Source organism: Fusarium vanettenii (assembly GCF_000151355.1).
Source record: "Fusarium vanettenii 77-13-4 chromosome 5 genomic scaffold NECHAsca_5_chr5_3_0, whole genome shotgun sequence".
NCBI lineage: Eukaryota > Fungi > Ascomycota > Sordariomycetes > Hypocreales > Nectriaceae > Fusarium > Fusarium vanettenii.
This window is the reverse complement of record NW_003315878.1, coordinates 1,780,815-1,807,339: the sequence shown is the minus strand read 5'-3', so window position 1 is coordinate 1,807,339 and position 26,525 is coordinate 1,780,815. Positions and strand designations below refer to the sequence as shown.

At 52.7% G+C, this 26,525-nt stretch overlaps 8 protein-coding genes across 8 annotated transcripts; 4 read left to right on the top strand and 4 right to left on the bottom strand.

Annotated features, from left to right (window-relative positions):
- Positions 1 to 201: 201 nt before the first annotated feature.
- On the bottom strand, positions 202 to 5,014 carry NECHADRAFT_41818 (uncharacterized protein; the record flags this gene model as incomplete). Its single annotated transcript, XM_003050896.1, is given in 9 exon segments — positions 202 to 2,160; positions 2,207 to 2,350; positions 2,398 to 2,892; positions 2,941 to 3,428; positions 3,562 to 3,871; positions 3,919 to 4,360; positions 4,607 to 4,761; positions 4,779 to 4,808; positions 4,877 to 5,014. 9 exon segments carry the CDS (start codon positions 5,012 to 5,014, stop codon positions 202 to 204), a joined length of 4,161 nt encoding a protein of 1,386 aa, XP_003050942.1.
- Positions 5,015 to 7,075: 2,061 nt separating this feature from the next.
- NECHADRAFT_100665 (uncharacterized protein) lies at positions 7,076 to 9,165 on the bottom strand (the record flags this gene model as incomplete). Its single annotated transcript, XM_003050895.1, has 3 exons — positions 7,076 to 8,390; positions 8,448 to 8,919; positions 9,155 to 9,165. 3 exons carry the CDS (start codon positions 9,163 to 9,165, stop codon positions 7,452 to 7,454), a joined length of 1,422 nt encoding a protein of 473 aa, XP_003050941.1. The 3' UTR covers positions 7,076 to 7,451.
- Positions 9,166 to 9,900: 735 nt separating this feature from the next.
- Positions 9,901 to 11,964, top strand: NECHADRAFT_40672 (uncharacterized protein; the record flags this gene model as incomplete). Its single annotated transcript, XM_003051284.1, has 1 exon — positions 9,901 to 11,964. One exon carries the CDS (start codon positions 9,901 to 9,903, stop codon positions 11,962 to 11,964), a length of 2,064 nt encoding a protein of 687 aa, XP_003051330.1.
- A 386-nt stretch (positions 11,965 to 12,350) lies between these two features.
- NECHADRAFT_104563 (uncharacterized protein) lies at positions 12,351 to 13,130 on the top strand (the record flags this gene model as incomplete). The annotated part of the gene is made up of 3 exons (XM_003051283.1): positions 12,351 to 12,544; positions 12,594 to 13,084; positions 13,114 to 13,130. The coding sequence occupies 3 exons, from the start codon at positions 12,351 to 12,353 to the stop codon at positions 13,128 to 13,130; spliced, it is 702 nt and encodes a 233-aa protein (XP_003051329.1).
- An 80-nt stretch (positions 13,131 to 13,210) lies between these two features.
- NECHADRAFT_41099 (uncharacterized protein) lies at positions 13,211 to 14,257 on the bottom strand (the record flags this gene model as incomplete). The annotated part of the gene is made up of 2 exons (XM_003050894.1): positions 13,211 to 13,668; positions 13,720 to 14,257. The coding sequence occupies 2 exons, from the start codon at positions 14,255 to 14,257 to the stop codon at positions 13,211 to 13,213; spliced, it is 996 nt and encodes a 331-aa protein (XP_003050940.1).
- A 955-nt stretch (positions 14,258 to 15,212) lies between these two features.
- NECHADRAFT_41151 (uncharacterized protein) lies at positions 15,213 to 16,559 on the bottom strand (the record flags this gene model as incomplete). The annotated part of the gene is made up of 2 exons (XM_003050893.1): positions 15,213 to 15,989; positions 16,038 to 16,559. The coding sequence occupies 2 exons, from the start codon at positions 16,557 to 16,559 to the stop codon at positions 15,213 to 15,215; spliced, it is 1,299 nt and encodes a 432-aa protein (XP_003050939.1).
- A 4,392-nt stretch (positions 16,560 to 20,951) lies between these two features.
- NECHADRAFT_93812 (uncharacterized protein) lies at positions 20,952 to 22,603 on the top strand (the record flags this gene model as incomplete). Its single annotated transcript, XM_003051282.1, has 3 exons — positions 20,952 to 21,877; positions 21,925 to 22,277; positions 22,332 to 22,603. 3 exons carry the CDS (start codon positions 20,952 to 20,954, stop codon positions 22,601 to 22,603), a joined length of 1,551 nt encoding a protein of 516 aa, XP_003051328.1.
- A 1,103-nt stretch (positions 22,604 to 23,706) lies between these two features.
- On the top strand, positions 23,707 to 24,723 carry NECHADRAFT_80693 (uncharacterized protein; the record flags this gene model as incomplete). The annotated part of the gene is made up of 1 exon (XM_003051281.1): positions 23,707 to 24,723. One exon carries the CDS (start codon positions 23,707 to 23,709, stop codon positions 24,721 to 24,723), a length of 1,017 nt encoding a protein of 338 aa, XP_003051327.1.
- Between the last annotated feature and the right edge of the window lie 1,802 nt (positions 24,724 to 26,525).

Here is a 26,525-nt window from a genome sequence, read left to right as displayed (position 1 = left end):
AAAGGACAAAATAAACAGGCATCTAGAATAGCAAGAATTGCTTCATATTGATCTTTTGCGTTTGTACTCCTGTATCGCTGCCCCCCTTGTGTTATCGCGTCTATCATGACATCCTCTTCATCAACCCCCTCCATCATGTCTTTCTCATGTACAAAAATCATGCATCTTCATGCCTCTCTCATGCTCATTTCCTCCTGTTCATCAAGGCCACTTGATCTCACCTGGCACTCGGCTCCGTCTCTTACCCACGGTACCCGACCCCCCTGAAAGACCGGCTGGCGGCGGCATGCCTCCATCTCGGCTGCCTAGGCCATCGCGGCTGCCTGGTGCGCGACCTACGTTCTCCTTGTTGCTCATGCTGCTCTCGCTGCGGACGACCATTGGAATATCGCCTCGTGACCCAATGACAGAGCTGTTGCCATTTCCGCTGACTCCCACCGCTGATCGTGAGCCGCTGCCCCCGGCTAGAGACGTCCGCGGGAGCCGGCTCTTGCCCGCGGCGCCAAATTCGCCGCTGATGCGTCGGGGAATCCCCGTAGGACCGTCTCTGCTCCGCGGCCGATATAGCATACCCTCCCGTTCCACCGCCGCTGAGCGTCTTGGGCTCGCTGCTACTTCTATGTAGGCATTGCCCGCGAGGCTGGCGCGGCTTCTATGAGTTGGCGTTTGCGGAACCGACATGGACGAGTGCAGTCCAGGGGGTGTGTAGCTCGTATTACGTCGCGATCCCCGACGTGATGAGGTCGAACTTGGTACAGAACTCGGCGCGCTGTCGTTGGTTCTTCCACTGCCCTCGATATTCGACTTGACAAGCTCCGAAGCTAGGTTCCGCACTAGGACAGCTGAATCCTTCTCCGATAGAGTCTGGATTGCAGCCATGAGAGACCGAACTTGGGAGCTGTTGAGTGACCGTGTTCCATCGCCGCTGCCCAAGCCTGGCTCACAAGCGTCCACAATAGTCCTCACCAGCCTGAGGAGGTTCAGCCGCACAACAGCCTTCTTGTGTCCAAGGCGCTGCGCAATACCCGCAAACATCTCGGGCTTCGCCAGCGACGCCGCAACTGACGGGCTCAGGCGCAGTAGCTTGAGCAACGGCTCCAGAAGGTTCGAATCGAAAGCATTGAGTCTGTTTGTGCCAAAGCAGCTGACAATGGCGCGCATGAAGCTGCCCTCGACCAGGTGGCTCTCCACGTTGGCCGTTTCCTCCTGCAGCCAAATCAAGATGGCATCAAGTGCCGTAACCTGCCAGTACTGATCCGTAAGTAGTGACACGTAAAAATCGAGACCCTTGTTCTGCCATAGATATCTCCGTCCCTTTGATCCTGAATGCGCCATGTCGCATAGGATCGGAAGAGCAAACTCCTTCGGTGGGCGGTCGGTCTGCATGATACGTAGAAGCAGTGGGATAATACCACCAACCGCAGCGTCCTCCTGGCGTTCCTTGCTCAGACGACAGAGGTTGAACAAGGTGTTAAGGACCTGGTTAGAGATCTCGCGGAAGTGGGTCTGGCCCTTCTTCATGCTGTAGCTGAGAAGATCAATCAGGAACTCGATAGCATCAGCTGAGTGCAGTGATTCGATAGTGGTCGAAAGCATCGACAGGTTCTTGATGAACTTGAGCATCGTGATTTGGTGGATGGGCGTCATGCGGCGTAAATCCTTCAGCACGCTCTTCAGCACCTGCCGATCTGCCACTACCTCCTTGACGTAGTTCTCCGCCTGGCTGAAGAGATAGAAAATGTTGACAATTCGTCCCTCGATGAGCTCGCCCAGCTCATCTTCGCCCTCCTCGTCGAGGACCCTGTGTAGAACCAGTGCCAAAGGATAAAGAATCTTGCTTCGTGAAAAAATTCTGCAAAAGTCGTTCTTGGGCGTTGGGCCTTGGAGCTCAAAAACGTTCCAGATTCCGTTGACTCCAATAAGGACCAGGTCTCTCGTAACGTCGTAGTCTTCATCGAGGAACTCAACTAGGACGTTGAGACCACCTGCCGACACAAACATTTGTAGTGTTAGCGTAGACGTCTGATACATCTGACGAACAAAGGCAGCTGCCTCGAGACGGATCTCGTCAGAGTATTGCCGTGCAGCAAACTTTGTAATGATGGGAATTCCACCGACGAAGCAGAGGTTTTCTTGAATTTCCACGTCATCCAGGATAATCTTGGGATGTTAGCTAGTCTCCTGATGGGGGTGATTGTAGACTTACTGCATTGACAACCTTGAGCAGCTGTAATATCATGTACTGTCTGCTCTTGACCGTACATGGCTCTAGGATCTCAAGAATAGGAAGCAATCCGTGGGCGCTGATAATCAAGTTCTTCACCTCACTGTTCTCCCAAAGCAAGGCAAGCTATACATGGTTAGTAGATCCTCATTCAAAAAGTTGCCGAGACTTACAAGGTCCTCGGAGAACTCAGCTAGGGCATCCTCGCCCTCTGTCGTCTTCAACGACCTCACCAATCCCTCAACCTTCTCTGCTAACCTGGCATGTCGATCCCTGGCAATATTTGCCTCCAAGTCCATCTCGTCCCATCCTGGGTCCATCGACGCAAACGGATCGTCCTCATCCTCGTCGTCCCCTAACCAGGAGTTGCTCGACACGCGGGACATGAGCATCAATCCACCATCCTCGGAGCCTCTCTCGCTCTCCTCCTTTTCGACTATCGAGCCTTCAGGGCCGAAAATGTCGCTAAAATCTTCGTCGTCGTCCTCTGCGAATTTCTGAATCTCTATCGACGACCGAGTACGTCGCATTGGTCGGTCGGGAAGCACGGATGGTCGGGAGCTGGGCTTCTTCTTGATGCTGCTCCCAACAGGATCCTGCATTGATCTCGGTAGGGTCGTGAGGTCTGATGGATGGAATAGTTGTGGTGCATCGCTCTGCCGTGAGCCCTGTGAAATTGTAAGCCTTGATAGTCCATCATGATACGTAAGACCTACTCTTCTTACAGCCTGATTCACCTTGTGGGTGAATACACTATCATTATCCACAAATAGATCCGAAAAGTCCTCGATGCTGTGCTCGCGATACACAACGTCTGGTCTCGATGGGAGCTCAAACTTGTTAAAGTGTGATTTCGTAGGCGATCTGGTCCGGCCTGAGCCTACGGCCCTGCTCGAGCTCGACTTGTTCCGGCTGTGCGATTTGGGCTCTGGTGTCTTGGTAGTCTTCTTCGGTAGAGGTCGGATCGTCTGTTCCTGAGGATCATTGTCCTGCCAATGGTGTGGACCCTTTATCGTCATGAGTTCTCCCTCAAAGTCGTCGTCGTAGGCGCTGCTATCGTTTCTTCCATCATTCACCGACGCAAACGCCTTGAGGCGGTCGCTGGACAAAAGGCCGCCAAAATTATCCTGAGGCTTGAGATGGGGTAGCTGCAGCGCACTCGGTGAGATGGCTGTTGCAAAGTCGTCATCCCAATTGTCGTCATCTGCGTAGATTAATGTCAGTCTCTGGAGGGAGCTTGAACGGATTCGGTTGACCGAAGACGCCAACTTCCCGGTTGCGGTTTAAGGCGACCGGATCGACGAGAGATTTGCACATACCAGCAAGTTCAGGCTTACTGAAAGCTTCAGCGCCAGGTCGGGGCTTTGCGAGAGTCAAAGAACCCTTGGCGGGCGTTCCACCGAGAAACCGTGTCGAGGGGCCTGATTCGGAGCCAGTCGAGGCTCGGAGCGATGACTCGGATGACTTGAGCGCCTTGTTCCACTGCTTGACCTCCTCAACGGCGTCGCTGAAATTGGCTGGTGCTTTTGATACGGGTGCTTCGGTTCGACGACAGCCTGTGATCCAAGCATGGCGGAGCAATTTGCGGGCTGTTACACGAAGATTTGGGTCTTTCTGAAAACACTGCATCAGAAAGTCTCGGGCGGCCTGAATCAAGTCAGCAAAGGGCGACAAGGACAATTGGGTGGACCAACCGCCGAGATTCCTTCAGGTAGAGGGGGATGGTCGTCGTTCACGATGGCAAATAGCGCGGGCATGGCGGCGAGGTTGTGATATGGGGGTTTGCCTTGGAGAAGCTCGATGACGGTGCAACCGACACTCCAGATATCAGAGGCAGAGCTCGCTCCAGACAGCTGAATGATCTCAGGGGCCATCCAGTAGGGGGTGCCGACAACTTGCGCCTCCTTGTCTTGCCCACCAGCGAGAGTACTGGTGGAAACTCCAAAATCTGCGAGTTTTACTGTTCCATCTTTGGTGGTGAGAATGTTGGCGCCCTTGATGTCTCTGTGGATAACACCCTGGTCGTGGAGATACTGAAGTCCCTGTAGGACTTGGGTCATGTAGACACCAACGAGATTCTCGGGGAATTTGCCATAAGCCTTGCAGATCGAGTGCAGGGAACCATTTTCGCAGTACCTAGTTGGTCAGCCAGGCGTTTTGAACATCCATGGGGATTCGTACTCGAGAATAATATTAAGGGCGTCAACGGACTTGACGTATCCAATATACTTGACAATGTTGTCGTGCTGTCATGGTTAGAAGTTATCTCGTCTGCAGAGGAAGCTTCTTACATGAAGATTCTTGAGCAAATTAATTTCACTCTAGTCGTCACACTGTCAGCATCTCGGTTCCAGGCAACCCCATAAGCTCTTGTTATTCGACTTATCCAGGAACAAACCCACCTCCATCATGCGCAGTTCACTCTTGGGCAGATCCGCGAGCTTGATCTGCTTGACAGCAACCGCCTCGCCGTTGCCCCAGTTGAAAGCCTTGTATACGGATCCAAAAGCGCCCTTCCCGAGGCATTCACCTAAGCGCTGCATGCAGGTATAACGTTAGCATTTTGGCACAACTCTCCCTGAACCTAAACCCTTGCTTCCTCCTCTCTTCCTGCAAAAAAGTTTGGCGCGGAAGCTTGGAGAGTGTACGCACGTAGTCCTTGAGCCCCGGATCCTGCAGGGCAGAGCTCTCGCGGTGCTTCTCTTTGCGAGAGGGCGTGCCGGGCATTGGTCGCTCGCGGCTGGCCACGGCGGCGCGGCCATTGGCATGGAACTGCCGCTCAGGCATCATCACTCGGCACGCTCCCACTGCGTGAGTCTCGGTTATAGCGATAGCCAGTCGAGAATCTACCTCCTCGGGACGAGCAGAGGCGGGCGACGAGGAAGAGAACCGGGTTTCTGTGTCAAGACGGAGATCTCATTCCCGGCAAATATCGAGGCAGGGGAGGGCGAAGAGCGGTAACGGTTCGTTTCTACATGCGAAGTCGAGATTGAGATCGTCTTTGGACCGCTTAGTAACTTCGGTCGTCTCGTCGAAGAGGTCGTGCGGTTCGCAGGATCGTCGAGGTCGTCAACGTGATCGAGTCAAGGGTTGTCGGAGGGGAGACGAGAGAGAGCAGAGGTTCGTTTCGTTTCGTGCGGCCGCTAAAACGAGAGACGGGTTGGACTACGCACAGAGGCCCAGGGAGCAAGGAGGGGATCAGACGGTCAAGTTTGCAAGAGAAGAAAAGAAGAATGAGTGACAACTGGGCAGAAATTTGGCTCGACTGGACCAAAAGATTGATCCCCAATCATGGACCTGCGCTCGCTTGAGGTGTTGTTTCTCGCAACCCAACCTACGCCGGGTCCGGGTACCCGTACCTGCGGTCCCTGACTGCTGGCCTCCGCCGAGTGGACGGGCGTGCACGCTGCCTGTAACTCCAGCGCTGTTCAGCGCCCTGCAGAGGGATGGCCCGCTACTGGGCCGCAGGTCCCGATACCTACCTCTTTACAGGGCTGTCTCCCGGCACTGGGCGGTGCGGGCTGTTCCCCACTGGCTCATCGCCCGCGCATGGTGGATGGCCCCCGGTTCTCCACAGTGAGGTGAGGTGAGGTGGCTCTCTGCTGGTGACACCCAACAAGCAGCAACCACGCCGACAACGAAGCAATCCATCCATACCTGGGGGAACGGCAGGCTGCAGATCTCTATCATGATCATGATGGCTCACATCTGTTGACTCTAAAACCAGTGTCTTTCCTCGACAATGCTATGACTTCCCGTTGAAACAGCCCAAGTTCATGCCATGCCATGCCATGTAATGCAATGCATTCACTCTGCCTTATTACTTGCCCAACTCCTTGTAAGGCTGTCCACCCAAAAAGGCAGCATGTCCCGCTCATCCTCATTGGGCGACGCTCCTAATCAAAGTGTCGCAGAATTTCCAAGACATCTCCATCGTTCTCGAGTAAGGTAAGCCCATCCCCCGGAACTGAACTACAACGACGGGTTACGACATTGGTGCGCCTCTCACCGCCGGCAGGATTAGAAGGACAATCAAAAAAGAAAGTGGCCGAGGGATTTCATGTGTGCCAGTGCCTGGATCAGTCGTCATGTGCACAATGTACTCACCTCTTGACACCCGGCTTATTCTCTTTCAGCCAGCTCCTGCGACGCCTCAACTACTAGTTACGGCCAGGATGACTTGTAAGCGAACGACCCAACAACGCCAACTCTTCGGGCAAACCGCAAGTGACTGACACTTCCCTGCTCGCAACCGCAAACGATACCGATCTATCATCGACTACCGCCCCTAGCCTAGGGCCACTAATGCGTCTCATCCCGGCATGTACGACAGACTTGGGGGGCTGCGAACCTCCGATCTGGAGTGCATCGCCGCGGCCATGCCAACTCGAGAAATGCGCTTACCTCTGTTTTCCTCACACCATGTCGAATACCCCCTTGTCCGTAGCTGGTCAAGGATATTTCACTGCCGATCGATTTCGAGTCGCGGGGGGAAAGACTCGTTGTAAGCAGTAACCAACGCGTTCAGGCTATTCCCTGATCAAAGCGCAATCACTCTTGGCCAGCCTGACGTGACGCTGGCATGACGATGTCTCGCACCCTCCGTAGACGACCAGGGGATACATACTCGTCAATGCGGCAGGGCATCCTCGTTTCGTCCTTGCCGCGTCTTACCAATTGGTTGGTAACTAGGTACGCGCGGATGCCCTCAAGAGCCCTGGCACCCTCGACGGTCAACTGCACCAAGGACCGGAGAAACCCTCGCATCTTGGCACCTTATACCCTCGTATTTCTCATCTGTGTCCAGCAGTTATCGCGACCAACAGCACGCAGCCGTTCCGAAGACAAGGTACTTCAAGCCACCATCGTTTTGCATCTGCCAGGGCCTGTCTACATAGATGAGGGTCCAGGCACATGCATGACGCCGCAAATCTATCCAAAACCCCCTCACAATAAGCCCAGCAGTCAAAGCACTTGACGTGACCAAAATGTCTGGCTCATGATACTGATTTGTAGTGTGGGTGGGTTGCCACACGACAGCTAAATGAAAGCACCCGCGATTATACAGAATTGACTCTAACACCCCCTTAACCGTTGACCGTCCCAGTATACTCAGACATCTAAACCTCCGACACTCCGACGCTTTCTCGCTGTTGTTTTCCTGACACATCGAGCACCCTGTCAGTTTTGATCCGTTATAAAATACAAAGCAAATGTGCCCGCTCGCTCATTCGGGCCCATCTCCTGGCAAGTTTCGACTGAGGCCTGCCTCGGCCCACCACTCGTCTGGTATATCTTCACGTCGTGCAAGACTTCGAACAATGCGCTGCATTCCCATCCAATCGTCGTCTCCAACAGTTGTGTTGTTTCCCGATGTTGTTGAGCCCTCGCGAGTGACCCCCCATCGCTCCAAAACTGGCTCGTCATCCGAGTTGCCCACGGATAATTGTCCTACCCAACCATGGCGAGGGCGTTGGTGAGCAAGAGGCAAAGGGCCATCCAGCTCAGCCGTGCTTCCCGTGGCATCTTCTCCACTAAGCAAAGGACCGTCCGGTGATCGTCGCCGCCGAGTGGCCGAGGATTCGGAGTTGACTGCCCCACTACTCCGGCCGAGAGGCCCGTCGAGCGGTCCATCCAAGTTGTAATCGGGCACTCGGACCCGAACACGTCGCAACGCATCCCGGCGACGACGGATTAGCGCAAAGTCGGGATGCTCGTAGTCAGGCGATTCTGTGTCCGAGTTTTCGCAGCCCGATTCACAAGCCTGGTCAACCGACGTGTCGTGGGGCGGGTCCGGAGCAGTCAGAGGTGTGCTTGATGATGCGCCAGCACTCTGCGATGCAACAGTCGATGCAAAAGATGAGCCCGCGCTGGGAGGTTGAGGGTCGGGCGTGAGGGTAGTCAAAAGTGTGTCCCACACCTCAGGGCTGAGGCTTCTGTCACGATCACCAAGTCCATCAACACTTCGGTTCGGTTGCGAGGTTGCGTTGCGTCGGCGCTCAGTCATATCAAGCCTAGCCATTGCGCGGTTTCGGAAGTCAGCTCGTCGGCGTCTTCTCTCTTGTTCAGCGCTTGACGAGCGAGTAGTCGTAGATGGCTGTTGAACGGGAGGGGGAGGCCTTCGCAGTGGTCCATCTTCCTCCTGCTGAAAGCTAACCGGACCAACCTGAAGAGTATGTTAGCGATGATGCTCAACTAGTAAGAACAAAGGATAAGAACTGACAATTCGAGACCGATTGTATCGCGGCAGGCTTTCAAAAGTCCACCATCCAAGATCGACCTGGTCGTCTGGCTGCTCATTTGTCGCTCCAGGTGCAGGCCAGTTATCCCTGAACAGAGAGGTGAGTTGTTCCTCCAGAGTGTTTCTTCGCCGATCCTCAGGCCTCGTCTCTCTCGGGCCGTCGCGAAATCGCACCCCGTCTGGGGCATCGGGGCCCGTCACAGCATCAATATCAGGACCAATCCTAGACACCAAGTGACTCTCCCTCAAGGGGCTAGGTCGCCATCTCGCCATAAAGTCTCGTTCTCTGCGCTCGTTATCGCGAACGGTGATGTGACGGCGCAATGCCGCGCGGCGCTCGCGATATTCGGTAGCACGTCCATGGCGACGAATTCCAGAGCGGTTTGGTGACGTAGCTCTGCTCTTGTCAGAAGCTTTAGGTGGGAGATCTGACTCGACAGGGGCGATAAACAATCTGTAGATCCAATAAATCAGTACATGTCCATAAGTCAATCCTGACTCGGCGACACAAAGTTGAAATGCACCAACGCCCTCGTAGTTTAATGCGACAAGGCGGATTCACGGTCGGAGCACGATCTATGTTGCGCCGGCTTGCGAAGCGATAGCGAAAGATGGATCGACCAGGGATCACTGCGTTGGCGCGATGGCAACGAGAGGCATCCGAGAAAAAAAAACATGGCTGCGCTTACGGAAGACCCATGGCTGTAGGAGTGAAAGCAGTGGGAATAAGGCTAGAAGCGAGCGACAAGAAAAAGAAGCCGAAAAATAATCAACACTTGAACAAATGCAAAATGCCAAAATGTTCAAATGTTGGCCTGAAGAAAGATGAAAGATGGTTGATGACGGCGCTGCCTAGAGCCGGAAGCGTGAAGCGTGAAGCGGGCGGGTAATTAACCGGTGGAGAGGATGAAAGAATGGAGTCCGAGACGGTCCAGCAAAGGGGCGCGGGGGGTAGAGATTCATTCGAGAAGAAGTGACGAAATGGATCAGCCAATCAGGCGGTGGCGAGGCTTAAAGTCTGAGGTGGTCGCGCGCTGCGCGTTGAGTGAAGCGTGTCTCGCGTGATCAGGCCTGTTAGTGATTGGTGCAGGTTCACGACCAAGTGTCAAGCAAGTTGGCAGGGAACTAGCAAATCGTATCAGATGTGGCTCGTACAGCCGGTTCACCCGATAACGGATTGGCCACCTGTGGCGGAGGGGTAATGTGGCTGGTGCTTCAAGAGTGGGTCAATGCCTCCAGACTTCCTCGCCTCAAGCGAAAAATAATGGCCCGTGAAGGACTCTCTCATGCGTTGATGCTGATGCCGATATCCAACTCCCAGGCATCCTAATCTGTCAATTCATCCCGGGATTGCATCAATTAGCATCTCCGGAGCCTCCCAAGGCACCTCGTCTCCGCAGCGCCGGGCTCGGTGAAATGCCGTCTCACCCTCACCATGTCTTCCGCACAGGAAATTCAGTTCGCCATTAACCGCATATATCGGGCCCTGGCCAACAAGAGGAAACCGGGTTACCGAGACATTCGGCTAGGTCTTGACCGAATCAACCGGGTTGTACCAGACAATCAAGAGTGGAAGGGTGTTCATGTCGCCGGTACCAATGGCAAGGGCTCAATATGTGCCTTTCTTGCCGGCCTGTTCAAGCTGGCCGGGCTCAGCTACGGCAGCTTCACATCACCGGCTTTCCCAGAGAGACATAACGGCGTCACCATCAATGGTCTCTATGTGAATCCGCGGATGTACGAGATGGAGATGAGGCACGTCGAGGCCAAGTGGGAGCGCATCGCCACTAACTGGAGGTTTCAACACGGCGAGGACCCCGAGGGCCTATCACCATTCGAACTTGAGACAGCAACCGCCTTCCGCATCTTCAACAAGATGCATGTTCCCTACGGCATCGTCGAGGTTGGCATGGGTGGAGCCACTGACGCTACCAATGCCATGAAGGAAAAGGCTGTCACCGTCATATCAAAGATCGGCCTTGACCACCAAGAGTTCCTCGGTAACACTATCGAGAACATTGCCAAGGTCAAGGGCGGTATCATGCAAAGAAACGTCCCCTGTATCGTCGATCATACTAATCCCCCCTCCGTCATTCATGCCCTCAGAGAGCACGCTCGCCAGGTAGGGACAGATATCATCCTCACCTGGAAGGCTGAGCCCTTTCTCATGACACTCGACAACTCAAAGTGGAAACTTGAGAGCTATCAAGTTCAGAACCTCCTCTGTGCTGCTCTCGCCTTTCGTCATTTATTTCCTCTAAAAGAAATTGACTTGAACAAGCTCATGGCTACGAAACCCTTCTTACCCGGACGAATGGAGACGGTACAGATTTATCCACCAGCTTCTGGTCTTGAATCAAGAAGTATCCTTGTCGATGGAGCTCACAACATGCTGGGAATCGAGGGTCTGGTTAGCCATGTCGACAAGCACATGCGAAAACCAGATCAACCGGTGACCTGGGTAATGGGTATGTCCTCGAGCAAGCACAAGCCTTTCCACCGAATTATCGACAAGGTTGTCAAGCCCCAAGACAACCTGGCTTTTGTCGAGTTTACTCCCGGCACCAACGATCCCCAGCCTGCACCCGCCAACTATGGCGCCGACCATGCCAAGACCATTGTCAAGACTCCCGAGCAAGTGTACAATGGAGAACCCACCGTTGCGAACGCTCTGCCGTGGGCTTGCGAGAAGGCTGGCCAGGATGGACCAGTAGTTGTAACAGGAAGTCTTTATCTCATCCGAGAGCTCTTTGGCCTTGAAGGTGTCCGTCGAGCACGACAACTAGGCACACGGAGGCCTGGGCGAGCGCAACTATACCGATATATCAAGTTGGCGCAAGAGAGGAACTTGACAAATGAGGAGGCTCGGGAGTTCAAGCAAGCGAGGCGACACTTTCACCTGTCGCCCCTCCGAAGCAAAGTCTTCTTGAATGTACGTGACGGTGGCAGTCCTCAGTCCCCGGAGGTGTCCGCTGAAACGTCAGAGCAGCAGCGCAAAGCCGCGTACCACAAGAAGCAGGAGGAGAGATACAAGAAGACCATTGTCGCTATTCAGAACGATCTAAACCAGCTGACTGCCACTGCCGGTAGTGGGGGTGCCGAGGAGCCCGTCGAGGCAGTGGGAAACCTTGCCGCTCGGCTCGAGGACCTCAAGAGCCAAGCCTCGATGCACAGGAAGGAGTATGAGGTGGCAATGTTCAATATCAGGGGATATACGGCGATGGCTCACAAGAAGTACATGGGCTATCGCAGGATCTTTGGGCGGTCAAAGAAGCGCAAGGCCTCGCCCGGGTCCCCGTTCCTCTCATCATCGGGGGGCAGGCCTATCGCGGTGCGCAAGTCGACCGTGACTTGGAATGAGCAAAAGGTGGATGAGGCGGCGGCACTCGCTGAGCAGAGAGGAACATCGAAGAGGAGGAAGAGAGCGTCTGCGCCGAAGGAGGCAAAGAACGTCGACCCGTTTGCCGCGAAGCTGGCTTCGGCCCGGAGAAACCAGTGAGCAGCTTGAATGATGGATGGTCTTGAAACGAGTACATGTCTTGAATACCTGCAGCCGGTTGTACTATTATAGAGCTAGGGGTGCATCTACAGGGAGCACAGGGTTGGATATGGAGATTGACAGGGCCTGATTGTACATTACCACGACATAGGCAAGTCTATCTGGGCTGAGCATTCAGCATGTATAGTTGATGACAACATCGCCATTTCTCACGCCAGAGTCTTGAATCGGTTCTTGGTCAGGGGAACATGCCATCTCTTCTTGATCCTTGGTCTTCGGAGTGTTAGTCGAACCTCACATGGGTTGTTGGCCTACATCACATGATCAGACCCTCATCTCACTGCAACCATCGCAAACTTGCGAATCCCCTCATTACACACCTCCACATGGCGCCCACACACCTCATCATCGTCTGCTGCCACGGCATCTGGCTTGGCGGATCAACTCACGGTGCCGACGAAGCCGAGTGGCTCATTGCCGACTTTCAGCGCGGCGAGACCCCCACCTTTATCCAGCACGTCAAGGCTGGCGTGGAGGCCCTCGCCCCTGACCGGTCCGGCTCTACGCTGGTGTTTTCAGGGTGAGCTTCCCTCTGCGACATGGTCAAGGCTCAGGTGCTGACAGTATAGGGGCCCTACACGCAAGGAGACGGAGATATCCGAAGCCCAGAGCTATGCAAACATCGCTGTTGAGCACGACCACTGGGGACTCTTGCAGGATGGACCATCCGACGACGAGATCTTGGTAGAGGAGCGAGCACTAGACTCCTACTACAACGTCCTCTTCTCATTAACACTTTACTACTCCAAATTCAAAGCATGGCCTTCAAAGATGACCATCGTGAGCCATGGCTTCAAAAAGGAACGACTCGTCGACGGACACTGCGCAGCCATTGGATTCCCATTGGACCGCGTCTGCTTTATAGGAATCGATCCACCAGGAATGGTTGCCGCTGCCGCAGGAGCTTCTGATGGAAACGATAAAGAAGAGGCCATCAAGGGTGTTGGGTTGGCAATGGGCGAGTGGAGGAGTGATCCTCATGGACGAGGAGAGAGCTTGGCTGGGAAGAGAGCAAAGAGGAACCCCTGGGGAGTGAGCCAGGGTGTATTCCCGGATGAAAGTCTAGATCGTGGTGGTTTGGTGGTCAAGATTCAAGATGGGGATGAAGTTCTAGACGAAGACGTAGCAAGGCCATGGTGATTCTATATCTAAACCACTTTAGAGCATACCACTATATCTAGATCATCTATAGAACGCTCTTCTCCCCATCTCTTGTCTTTCCCCTCCCCCTTGGTCCCCTTTGCACCGCATCAACCAGGAACTTGACAGCATCCTCCACCATGGCGGCACTAAACCGATGTCCAACGCCCTCATAAACACGATCCTCTAGCACGAAACCACCATCATACCAACCCCCCTCTCTCACAGCATCCTTCAGCAGCGTTGCCAGGGGTCGGCTGTTTGCGTAGGGGACCAGCACGTCCTCGGCTCCTGAGCAGAGGAGCAGTCTCTTTTCTTTCACGCGGGCGTCAAGGGTAGACTTTAGACGGGGTTGATCGGATTGGATAGGTGATGTTCCAAAGAGGAGAGCTTTTGGGTCGTAGCGGAGGCAAGTCTTGACGAGGTCGTTGGGAAAGTATTTGCTCCCGATAAAGTTGGCGCCACAGTCCAACTTAGCGATAGCAGCGCGATCACTCATAAGACCTATATCTCATCAGTTGACTCTCCTTGTCTCTTTTTCGGTTTGAAACTCACTCATAAAGTCAGGACATCCAACGACAGCCACAGCAGCATCAATCCTCTCCTCTCCAAACCAAGCCTGCCACGCGCTGTGTCCTCCCAAACTCCATCCAAGACAAACATGCCCATCAACCTCACGACCAAGATATCCAGCGACAAGGTCCATCAGTCCAGACATGTCAGTAACACCACCCTTGACCATACCCATCATATCAATAGCATGGCTCGCATTCCCACCGTTCCAGGCCAGATTCGCCGACTTGCTGACGAGCCGTGTCCCGTGGTTAGGCATGTCAAAGGCCAAAGCGACAAGACCTCGCTCTGGCGCTTCGCCCGCGTGGGCGTTCCAGGCGGCGATTGTCCGACTAGCAATATCATGCATCCGCGCCCGCGTGCGAGTGCGAGGATGAAGCAGCCATAGACAAGTCAGTGGCTTATTCTGAGGCAGCTCATCGAGGCCGTAGACGTCGACGAGGAGTCCCGCCATGGGGAGCGTCTTTTTAGAGACGGCGGGAGGTGGCGGGAGGCTCTTTGTAGCATATGTATCGGCCATTTTGAAAACAATTCGTCAAGTAGATAGATGAAGCTAGGCGATAATCTGCCAAGGTCAAGATGTCAAGTTCACCTCGGCTTCTTCTCATGCAGGCTTGAGTTGACGGGTGGGTCCAGGGTATCCCGCGCTGGTCTCGGGACTCGGTGTTTTATTGTTGCAGTCAGACATGACGACAGTTGGATCTGAGAGGGATATGTAGATGGCGATCTCTGGGGTTTATGGACTTATTCATTTCACATCCTAGTCTTTTAAGGTAGCTGAGTTGCTGGGTCTGGCTTGAGGATGAACGGGTGTGTTTGACTTCCAGTGGGGATAATAAAGGCTCGATACTTACTTGCAGATATGTGACGACATGCATGTTCACAAGAGCCTTTAAAAACGAGCAAGACATCTACTAAAGTCCGACTTATTAAGAGACATATTCTATTCAATTAGGGCAAATTTAATTAGGGCGAAGAGTGAACATCAAATCGTTCAGAACATGCAGCCATAAATGACCAGAGATAAAACCTCATATCTCAAGCCCATCACTTCGCAAATCAACCACAACAACATATGTCAACAAATCTGTCGATATTTAAAATATTAAAATCACGCTGTCCCACTACAAGCAGACAGTATAAAAACAAAGCCAACATCATATCGGTATCGCCATGCTGCACAACAAACAAGAACAAAATAGCTGCCCAACCCGCCCCAACGCCTGCCTGGTGCGCTACCGCGCCTTTCCCGTTGCCCACTGCCCGTCCCAGTCCGGGCTTCCCAGTCCCTTATGCTACCTTGAAATCAATGTATCCCGTTCCGAAAAGTCGACGCCTTCACTTCTAGCTCCCTCTCGGAATCGGCCTCGGGCTGGGGCCCTTGCCCTCCGTCTTCAGGTTAGGCACCTATCGGAATAGGTGCAGCTCAGATGTTCTTTGAAACATCACTTTCTTGATTCAGCTTCCAGTGGCAATTAGTCCACCTTCCAGTGATCGTGCTCATCAGAGCCCAGGTAGAGCTCCACGCCATATAGAACCATGGTCAAGCCAATGTTGGTCCACTGCCAGGTGCCGCCACCAACGTCGCCGCCTCTGAGCGTCCACCCATCGGGACCCTCGCTCGTCGAAAAATGTTGCAAGAGTAAGCTGGTGTAGATGGCTATCAAGATGGATGGTGAGAACCAGCTGAGGAAGCCCAAGAGTCTGCTGGCAGCTTCTGAGTCTTCCCAGTCAGGCTCCTGCATCATGGCCCGCGCACCCGATTCACGGATCGAAGGGATAATGCGCGTTGCGCAATAGAATACCAATGAGCGGTATGTAAGAGAGATAATAACTGAGGGTGTGATGGTCTGGAAGGCCGCATATAATAGGGCCAGAGATGAGTGAACGGCAGAAGGTAGAGAGCCGAGCATGTGGAGAAAGGTCGAGTAAGATGCCATGATGATAGGTGGCAGAGGAGGAATGTCGGGTTGAGAGTTTTCTTGATCCTCGACCTGGTCAGAGTTTTCTGAGGGGAGATAATCGGTGAAGATCTGGTACACGCAGAGGACGATGTAGGCAAAGAGTAGCGATGACTCTATGGGGTTGCCTCGGCCGCTGCCAATACCAAAAGCACAAAGGAAGACGGCCGTGGTCATTGCAATGCCGATAAGAGTAGCATCGACGTTGCTGATCTGAGGGAACTGTGCAACCCTCCAGAGGAAGTAGGAGGCACTAGCCATGATGGAGCTGGAAAGGACGAGGAGGACGATCTGCGGAAATGTTAGCATGAATCTCGACTGACGCTGTTTCAAACGTACCACCCAAGTATCGCTTCTTCCTCGATTTACAAGCCACCTGGTGAGCTGGCCTGCGGCTTGGATGACCAACAGGGTACAGAAACCCTCCAGCAGCTGGAACACAGGACCGCAATATCGAAGCACATTGTCCCAACCTCCCAGCATAACAGTTTCCACCAGTCCATCCTTGCCAAATGTCCACTCCCTCCAGCTCGTGCTCTTGGAGTTGAGGAGACCGCCCAAGGTCCGTTCTACCCAGTTTGTGTTGCCTGCATCCACGGCAAACTGACCAAGCGACCAGATCAGCAGTGAGGGGATGATGATCCATTGCGAGAGTCGCAAGAAGCCCGACAGGACGAACCGAGAGCGTGAATTTTCGGGCGTTATAAGCTCCAAGGTCGAATATACAAAGTAGAAGAGGAACAGGGCTAGGCTGTAGGCCAACCCGCTATCACGGCCGCCTACATCGAAGGCGACAGGGATGGAGAGGACGATACTGAGCAGGAAGATGGAGCTGAAGAATGCCCTAAATAGCCACCACATCGGAGCGACGAGATGGCGGGAGGAGGCCGCGCCAGGGGAGCGGGAGGTATCGAAGTGGTGCGTTTAGCAGAAGACGAAGAGAAGTGGGCGCATTCGAGTGCGCTAGCGATGGTGATTGTGTGTCGTGATAACCAAGAGTCGGTCGTGGGCGGTGGTGCTGCTTCAAGGGAAGGGCGTGCTCATCGGAGTTGTGCGTGTGATGGCTCTTCTCGTTCGTTCAAGCTCGTCCGATATCGTCTCTGGTCGGTGAATGATAGCAAGCGAAGGAAGCAAGCACAAGGTCAAGTTGGCAAGCGAACGCGGTCAAGTTGGTTGGACTCGATGGAGGGTTGTCGGGATAAGAAGCGGGCCGCGTTTTCTTAACTTTGCTGCCGAATCAAGGCAGCAGAAAAAAGGAGCTCAGCTCTTCAAGGTTCTTTGGTGGCTGTTGCTCGATGTTTGTACGTGACTTGCGCACCAGGCGATGCAAGGTGGCTAAATCAGGTAGCCGCCAATTTTTGCTTATCGCTATCGCAATCGTCACCTGGAAGGGCAGGAGGGAGCTCAGGCGGCCTGACGTTTTTCCAGTGGCTCCCTTCCCGTCTCGGCTGATCCTGGCACTGGCTTTGGCGGGGGAGCTTGGGCGCGCTGTGACTTTGGCACGTGTCATTCAACAGGATTATCTGCGCATGTGCCTTGAAATCAAACATGCCGGACTTGGAGGTCAAACATTTGGATCAAGGGAGTTGGCAGACACCAGGAGCAAGTTCTGAGCTACTGGGCTTGTATTCAAGTTTGACCGACAGACAGACCAAAGAGCGACTGCTGCGATGACTTGATAGCGTCACACCGCATGATAGGCTCTCGGCGCAACAAGCAATCAAGGATGGACTGGTTGTGGGAGCAGATATTGAGTGACGACAGCTTTCTTGCCCTCCAGCATTCCTCCCAAGCTCACTCACAGCTGTCACCTGCCTACCCAAGTAAGGTACATGGTAGAGAGCTTCAACTGACTTCAGTGAGTGCACGGCCTCTCGCATCATGCATGCAAGTTTTTGACCCAAATCCAAGGACATGATGAACTCCTCACCAAGGACCCTTTAGCCAGTGAACCTAATCTGGTTTAGTTTTCTCGAGTTGGGTTGGGTGAGGGCTTATTTATTTTTAACGAGGTTATGCCTGTACCCATCCCAGAAAACCCGTGACTCAGCGTTAGCCCTGAACCCACTTTGGCCAAGAGATTTGGCTCCACGCCCACCTCTGGAGCCTCACCAACTTCACTCCTTCATCATCACGTCCCTCCGCCGCATCGAAATCGCCCAGCCGTCACCATTACCATTTGTTAAACTCATACCTGCTCTAAACACCGTTGGCATAGTTGTCATCACTCCTGATTCGTGTTTTTCGTGTTTCCGTGCTCTAACCACATCACTCTCCATCCGTCCTTCCTGACCAGTATCGTTCATGCTTTTGTAATTTTGCGCAATGTTTCTGCCACGAGTAACCCTAGCGAACCACTCTTCTCCTCTACGAAACGAATCGAAACGAACGAATGCGATCGCGACGACTGGAATATCTCGACTCGAGACATGATAGTTTGAGGGATTATGATCGTTCGCAAGTGTCGACCCTTTCGATGGAGGTTATTTGTGTGTCGCAAGTGCATACACGTTGTCGCAGATGTCCCTGATTGCTTGTGAACTTCCTTGCTGAGCGAGCGCTCTTGATGATGGTGGCTGTGGTGGTGACGCTGATTGATGTTGATATCTGAGGTGGTGATGCGACGTGATGGTGTCAATCTGGCCTGGGGAGAATGTAATGCAAGTGCATTCACATTGCCCCCAGCAAGCCGCCTGTTGTACTTTCGCTCCTTTGTTGCGTCTGTTGCTTCAATTGTCGTGGCGATGCTTGTTGTTGGTGGTGTCGATGGTGTTATGTGTCATGGTGGTGATGGTGGTGATGGCTTCAATTACCAATAGTGTTGGTGTATTGCGTTGGCGCCGGGCATGAAAACACCACGGATCATCGCGGGGAGAGGATTTGGCAGAAGCGAAATACTTCATGCTGGCGCTTTGGTTGTTGGCGGTTGACGGCTGGGATGCAGCTGGCGGGCCTTCACCAACCCCTCACATCGTCGCCTCAGTCGCCGCATCCGCCACGACCATGGCACACCACCAATCCTTCACCAGGAGGGGATTGATCCAGCATACCCTTATCTATTACTTCCCGGGACCGGATCACCAGGGAGGAGCAGGGGCGCCTTGGTACAATGGTATCAAGGTCAGGTCAAACTGCTCCTCCCAAACCCCCCGCCTTAAACGCCTGGGCACACGCCAATACCGAGTTCGATTCCCGCATACGATGACCGAAAAACGACGACACCCCCGACGACAACCCCGACGACAAACCTCGACGACAACCCGACCCGACGACAAGAGACGTAGGAGCAATCGACACCGGGCTCCGAACTCTTTTGTCATTTGGACCTAAATTTTTGATTTTCCCAAGTAGAAAAATTGCCATGTAAAATTTTAGATATAGAATGAATTGTAATTGAAAATTCCAAGTAATGTTTTTGCTCTGTGATATGGTGAAGTTGTGAGATTTGCTGGGTCCATTTGACGTGAAGTCGCATGTTGCATGATATGATGACGCCAATTGGCTGGTTCCTCGATCGCCGAGAGATCGCCTAGCCCTTGGCACTAGCTTGGCGATAACCTCGCTCGTGTGGGTATCGCATGCGCTTGAACGACATGCGACGTGGTCGAGACACGACCTTGAGCAATAAGCTTAAAAAACCGCCCACGGACTCGGTGGTGCGCAACGGCCATGGGCTCCCCGAACTCCCCGTTCCATCCGGACAGGAAGGAACAAAAATTGTCTCGTCATCTCTCGAGTGACCATGTTTGTCAAGCTCATCCCTGAAAGAATGAAAGAAGCGAAGAGGACCCTCGGAAACGTGGGCACTTGACCGACGAGCCGCGAATCCTTCAGCAAATAGTCTGAATGACGCCTTTTAAGGCTATAGTGATGCCAGAGCCGTGGTCTCGACGATGGGGCCACTCCTGCTCCTACCCAAGTGGAAGCGAAGGGGGTTCCGGACCCTCGGGACCCTGGCTGGCTTCAGTTCGGGCGTGGGCGTGGGCGTTTCTGTCCGATCACATCATGGCAATTTCGTAATGGAATGAACTTTGTGAGATGAACTCCCCGAGGATATGAAAACTACAAGACTGGGTCTGGATGATAAAACAGGAAGTTTCTAGGAAAGGAGTGTTTAACGTAACGTGAGTATCCTCGCTTGAAAGGGGATCGAGTGACATTCTTTTGCAGAGTTTTGCCCCAGGCATTGTTGATTAGAGCTCAAGTTGCTGGCCTGATCGGATACTATGGTCTCATGCTAATGATGTCTTGAATGTTTGCATGCAGTCTTTAACGCCTCGTTCATCATCCAACCAGTTTGAGCTCACGAGCTGATCAAATTGCGTGCGACCTATTGATTTTCAGCTCGAGAAATCGTCAATCCATGGCTTAGCATGGGAGACATGAGCAGTTACAGGAGCAGTTCCTCCTCCGGGTGTCGCCCCCGGGCCTGGATTAAAAAACGCACAGGCTACGTTACGTCTGAAACCCCACGGAAATAACCCAATCATGATTTCTGAAATCACCTTTTGTTCCAGCAAAAAAAAGAGAGACCATGTTCGCCCCCCTGCCAACTTCCAGGCATCTCTATTCTGTTTGATCGACTGCATACGGGGATCCCGGTGGATATCACATATTTTACGTGATGATGCGATTCCCAAAGGCGTTTACTGGCTGACATGCAGCTTCGATCCTGGGTCGTCGGCGTCTTTGACAGGCCAGCACCGGATGTTCGGCACACTGGCGCGGAAAAGGTGAGCGGAGCGGGAGTGGAACCGTCCCCGCCCCGCCGTCCCGGATTGTACTCGGCGGTTCGTTCGTGTTAAAAACGCCCATGGGGTGTGTTATTTCGTCATGAACATGAGGAGTCTGTCATGGTTTCTTTTTCTTTCCTGCGTGATGATCGACTGCTTAGCGTTGGGCTTTGTTGGTGAAATGGACCGATGTGGAAGGTGTCCCGGGGGTGTGTGTGTGTCGTGAAGCTTGGGATGGCGACATGGAGAGAAATCCTACCTCGACTTGGTTTACCTTGCGTAGTCAAAGGTAGGGATCCTTGATTTAAGTAGGATCAGCATTTGTTTCTTTAAAACGGACTCCAATCCCCCCCCTCTAGGTGCTTTACTTTTAGTACCCACAGTTTGAGATTTGCGCCAGCTCGTCTTTCCTATAGAGTTGTGCTTCTTTGCGACTCTTTTGTCGATCAATTCGTTTCATCTTGTCTTTGATTCATACCATTTTGGACAGTTTCAAACCACAATCGACATCTTACTCACAATGGCTGAAAAGAGTGCCTCTGTCAACTCTGGTGGTGACAGCCCCGACCCCGAGCGTCGTCCCTCCCAAATCCAAACACCCTCTTCGAGATGGGCGTCTCTATTCGGAGGCAGCGGTACAACCGTTGGACCTCGAATCGCCGACCTGCCAGACTTTGTCAAGCGCGAAGTCTCGGATTCCGAAGATTCCAGCTCTGCTATTCTCAACAAGCAGCTGGCGGCCGAAGAAGGAGAGCAGATCCAGTATCGAACCTGCTCATGGCAAAAGACTGCAGGTTTACTCTTTAGCGAGTATATTTGTCTCGCTATTATGAGTTTCCCCTGGTCGTATAGCGTTCTTGGTCTGGTCCCTGGACTCATCTTGACTGTTGTCGTCGCAATCATTGTCCTTTATACCAGTCTTGTTTTGTGGGAGTTTTGCTTGCGACATCCTGAGCTTCGCGATGTCTGTGATATTGGACAGATGCTGTTCTGGGGCAAGGAGTGGGCTTGGTGGGCTACCGCTGTCTGCTTCATCCTCAACAACACCTTTATCCAAGGTCTTCACGTTCTGGTTGGTGCCAAGTACCTCAACACCATGACCGCCGCCGACGATGTTGGTAGCTGCCGTACCGTCATGTTTTCCGTCATTGTTACCATCATCTGCTGGATTGGATCGTTGCCGAGAACTTTTGACATGATGGCTAAGCTTGGTACCGCTTCGGCCTTCTTCACCTTCATCTCTGTCCTGCTCGCCGCCATCTTTGCTGCCATCCAGACTCACCCTGCTGGATATGACTTGGCCAAGCTGGGCGAGCCCATTGTCACTGCTGTTCCTGTAAAGGGCACAACCTTTGTCAACGGAATGTCGGCCTTCCTCAACATCAGCTACACCTTTATCGGTCAGATTACTCTGCCCAGCTTCATTGCTGAGATGCGTGATCCACGGTACGTAATTTGAAGCATCTCTTGAGAACCAGACTAACGTGACATAGGGACTTCCCCAAGGCGCTCTGGGCCTGCACAATCGCCGAGATTATTGTCTTTAGCATCGTTGGAGCCATTGTGTATGCTTACACTGGTAACCAATACGTGACGGCGCCCGCTTTTGGTTCGCTCGAGCCCGTGTATAAGAAGGCGGCCTTTTCGTTCATGATCCCCACCATCATCTTCCTGGGCTGCCTGTACGCCTCGGTTTCGGCTCGATTCGTCTTTTTCCGTCTCTTCCGCAATTCGAAGCACATGAACAGCCACACCGTCGTTGGTTGGGGATCTTGGGCTGGAATTCTGCTGGCTACGTGGATTCTGGCCTTTATCATTGCCATGGTCATTCCCTTCTTCAACTCCCGTAAGTGGTCACCTTGAGAGAAAAGTGTAGTAGCTGTATTGACACAATCGATAGTGCTTTCCGTCATGTCGTCCCTGTTCGACAGCTGGTTCGGCTTCATCTTCTGGGGTGTGGCCTACTTCCGTATGCGCGGCGCCGATAAGGCGGTGGGACGACATCACAGCTTCATCACCGACTTGATAGGCAATGTTGTCAACATTATCCTGATCGCCATCGGCATCGCGTTCTTGACAGTTGGCACGTACGCCAGTGTGCAGGGCATTATTGACCAGTTCGAGGCTGGTACCGTGTCGGGTGTCTTCTCATGCGCGACGAATGGAATCTAGAGAATTTGTTTTGTCTCCGCCATCAGGCGTTGAAAATAGAAGTTAAGAAATCTCAATTATCCCTATTGAACTGTTGAAGAGCATTGTCAAAATCATGACGGCTGTTCTGCAAGACGAACAGACGAGCCATGTGCAGCCATGCTTCAGACTACCCTGGTAGACAGGCTCAATGCGTCATCTCATGTCCATTTAATCCGGTTTGAAACTCGTAGAATCAAGAGACTTCGGCCCCTACATTCTAAAGTAGATCAGCCATACCGACTTGCCAGTTCGCCACGGCCCATTGCAACGCTGTCTTGCCCCAACGATCCCTTGCATTCATGTCAGCCCCTCGTTCCAGCAACAACTGCGCCAGCTTCTTATCACCGTGGTGGGCAGCCCAGTGTGGGTGACAAAGCTCACATCAAATTAGTTGGGTGTGAGGTCCCGTCCTTTTTCCCCTCGATACTTTTTATAGCTTAGCTAATACTCATGAAGACGATCAAGTGATAATTCATAGGTAGGTTTATAAAACAGTCCCTTTCTCTATACTATATGAGCAAGATAAGAGAAAAGCACCATTACACTTATTTGTACGTAATCCATAGTTATTTCTTCTTATGCCTCCATTTAGGCGGTCGCTTTACCGTGATTCATTTCGTCCAACGTGATTCAACTACTGCCCTATTTCCTCCCTTTCACAACAACCTCATTTAGTTGACTGATATGCCCCTGATAAGTTGCGCGGCTCCCTCGCGTCCTGGCAGGCTCGCTGTGATTACCTGTGTCTCCGTTAATACCGGCAGTGATGCTCATCTTCCTGTGTACTGTGACACTCGTGCTTCACTCTCAGTCTGACCGATATGGCACAGCTGCAATGAATGTTGGCCAACTACAATCACCTGTTCATTGCAGTCACCTGGCTTCATTTGAGTAACGACTGGGTATAATTTCCCCGTCTGCTGTCTATTTCTAATGGATATCGCCTCTGTCATGATGCCCAACCTTCTTTCTCAGCTTTCAACATATTAATCACACCGAAAATGGGCGAGATGACAGAACAAGACATGATGGACACCGTCTTCATAGAGCAAACGTGCTCAGGCAACGGAAAAGGCGCCAGCATGACCTTTGAGCTCCATGGCACGCATATCCACGTCTCCATCTTTCCAAGCAACGGCTTATCGACCAAGGACAGCAACCACCTGCAGCCGAAGGATCGCCCTCTCCAGGACCATCTTATCGACATTTTCTCACAGGTTTTTAAGTGTGAAGATTCTGAAGAGCGTAAATCGCTTCATGACGAGGTGCTTGGTGTCATACTCAAGGCTGGCAAGCCTCTCTTCTCCCAGTTGACACCCAAGACGCCGACTCGAGAACGGTCAACTTTGCATCGGTTCTTGTTCGCCGAGATACTCTACTTTCGCCTGGACTGTGATTCAGGCGCCGCCTCGGTTGTCCCAGTCGAACCCGAAGAAGCATACGCTGCTGGCCATCTCATCAATCGAGAGCTCGGCCAAACTTCTGAGGAGGAGTTGGATTTATGTGAACACATTCCTCGATACACCCCCGAGGACATTGTGGTCAAGAATGTGTTTATGAAGGGTGTCAGGCATGTCACTGCTGCCGTCCTGGTAGACGGACGCGACATGTTCTGCAAGGCACAGGGTGGACCAAGCCAACTGCGAGGCGGCCCTGAAGGACGAGAGCTGGAATATCTGGGCAAGATTCTCAAAGCATTCCCCCAACAAGACTCTGTACGGGTTCCCCAGCTTCTGGGATACATCCATGACAAGGATACAAAGAGAATCCTGGGATTCCTCAGACAGTGGGTGCCTGGACAGAACCTGGGGATTGAGATTGATCTCGCCGCCACAGCGACAGAGACGAAGCAGAAATGGGCCTCGCAGATCCGTGAAAGTGTCCAGCTCCTTCACAAGCATGGACTAGTATGGGGAGATGCCAAGCCCTGCAACGTTATCATTGATGAGCAGGATGATGCCTGGCTGATAGATTTCGGGGGCGGATTCACTACAGGTTGGGTCGATAGCCAGCTGGCAGAGACGATTGAGGGAGATGAGCAGGCTCTGGAAAGGATTATGGCATTATTGAGCAGCAAAGACAATGCGATCTTGTATTGATAAAAGGCTGGCGCTGGGGACCAGGAGCTCCATGCGACACAGACTTCCAAGGAGTGGACTGCGTAGAGCCGACCCTGAAGGATGGTGTTCTACCAAACCCCAGTGGAAGGTCTAATCTAAACTCTCATAGTCTGTTAATAAAAATTTAGCGTCAAGTTTGCGAAAGACTCTTCTGGGAGAGTGTCGAAAGGGAGTTGGTAAAGATGCAAGACAGAGAGTAAGACGTAGCCTAGTAAGTATTTCAATAACGACTGACCCCTGGAAACAATCTTCTCTATCTACCAAGCCAGAAAACTATGCTCATGGTTTGCGTATGAGCAGTGACTCTCGTTCCAAGGTAACTGGGTCGAAGACCAGTCTCCGTAGCTCCAGGAGAGGGTACACGCATCTATTGTACCATGTTTGGTCCGTCATTTGGTTCCTTGGAAATCGTCTTCTATCCACAACAATGGGTCGAGTTGAATACGCTGAGGCAACGCCCTCCCACACTTCAAGGACCTCAGGTGCCAAAGGATACTCGTCCCCACCGTTCATCCAGGTTATAGTAGCTTGGCCGTTAGACTGCGTATATCGGAAGAGGTATTCATACCCACGGGTGTCATGCCACACTTCTAGAATGCGCAGCCGTGGCAATGCCTTTGCTGCCGCAGCGGTTAAGGTCAGTAGTCTAGTCACACAGCTCTGAGCGAATCTTCCGCCTTTGATGGAGAGTAGCTCAAGCTTGGCTTCTCGAGAACCGCCACTCGTCTGGCCTAGTTGATCTAAAAACTCCGAGAGGATCATAACATCAGGAGGGCAAAACTCGGTCAACTGCAAAGCCAATGGCGCTAGGGATCGGGAGAGGGACTTGCGCAAGTCGATCTGATCCAAGGGCCCATGCATCCAAGGTGGCTTCCACCTTGACCACTGGCTGAAGGACAGCTTCTTGACGGCCCGAGGCAAGGTAGGTATCAAGAAGGCCCACATATCTGCCACGATATGTTAGCGATGATCAATTCTCTGACCGAATGTGGGCATCATACCAGTATAGAAGGCTATCTCCTGATCTTGCGTGAGAGAAGCCCATCGTTCGAAACGAAACCACTCCAGGGCTACCAAGCTCTCATTGAAGAGCTTTGCAAGCGTGCTGAGTGCAAATCCCCTGAAGAATGACCGGCGGATAAGGAAACCTTTGATAATAGGAGTTTCAGCCAGTGTTGGGATTGACTTTGGGCGGCCTTTCCAAAACAGCGGCGTCATCTCGAGAGGTGTACCATGAAGCCTCACTAGAGCTTCCCTCATGTGACGATTTGAAAACGCTCTGTGCTCAGTAGACTTCGCGGTGTGATATTCCCGAAATCTGGAAGGCTGCTCCAGATCTTCCTCAAGTTGGAATGGATAGTCATCTGCCAATTCAGGCTCGTAGGCATGGTGCTCAACATCACTGGGTGAAAGGGCAGTAATCTCCAACGTAAGCCCTCCGTGCGTGCGGTCCCAAGATGAGAGAGCCTTCAGTAGACGATTCAGAGCCGAGGTAAAGACCCTATTGTTTCTGATTATATACGGTTAGTGATAGTGCATCCCGGTACGGACTCTAAAATATCTCACCGGGCAATCATGACTTCCTTCTCGGGCTTCTTGCAGGCCGGACAGCTGTATCGGACGAGCTCGATTCGAAACGAGAGATGCCTAATGTGGTTGAGCCTGGTGACATTCTTTCCTCGAACACATTTCTGAAGCCTTGGCAGATCCGATGCCTTGAGGGACAGTCGACGAAAGGTGCGTTTTTCGACCAAGTACTGCCAGTCCTTGCACATGGGACT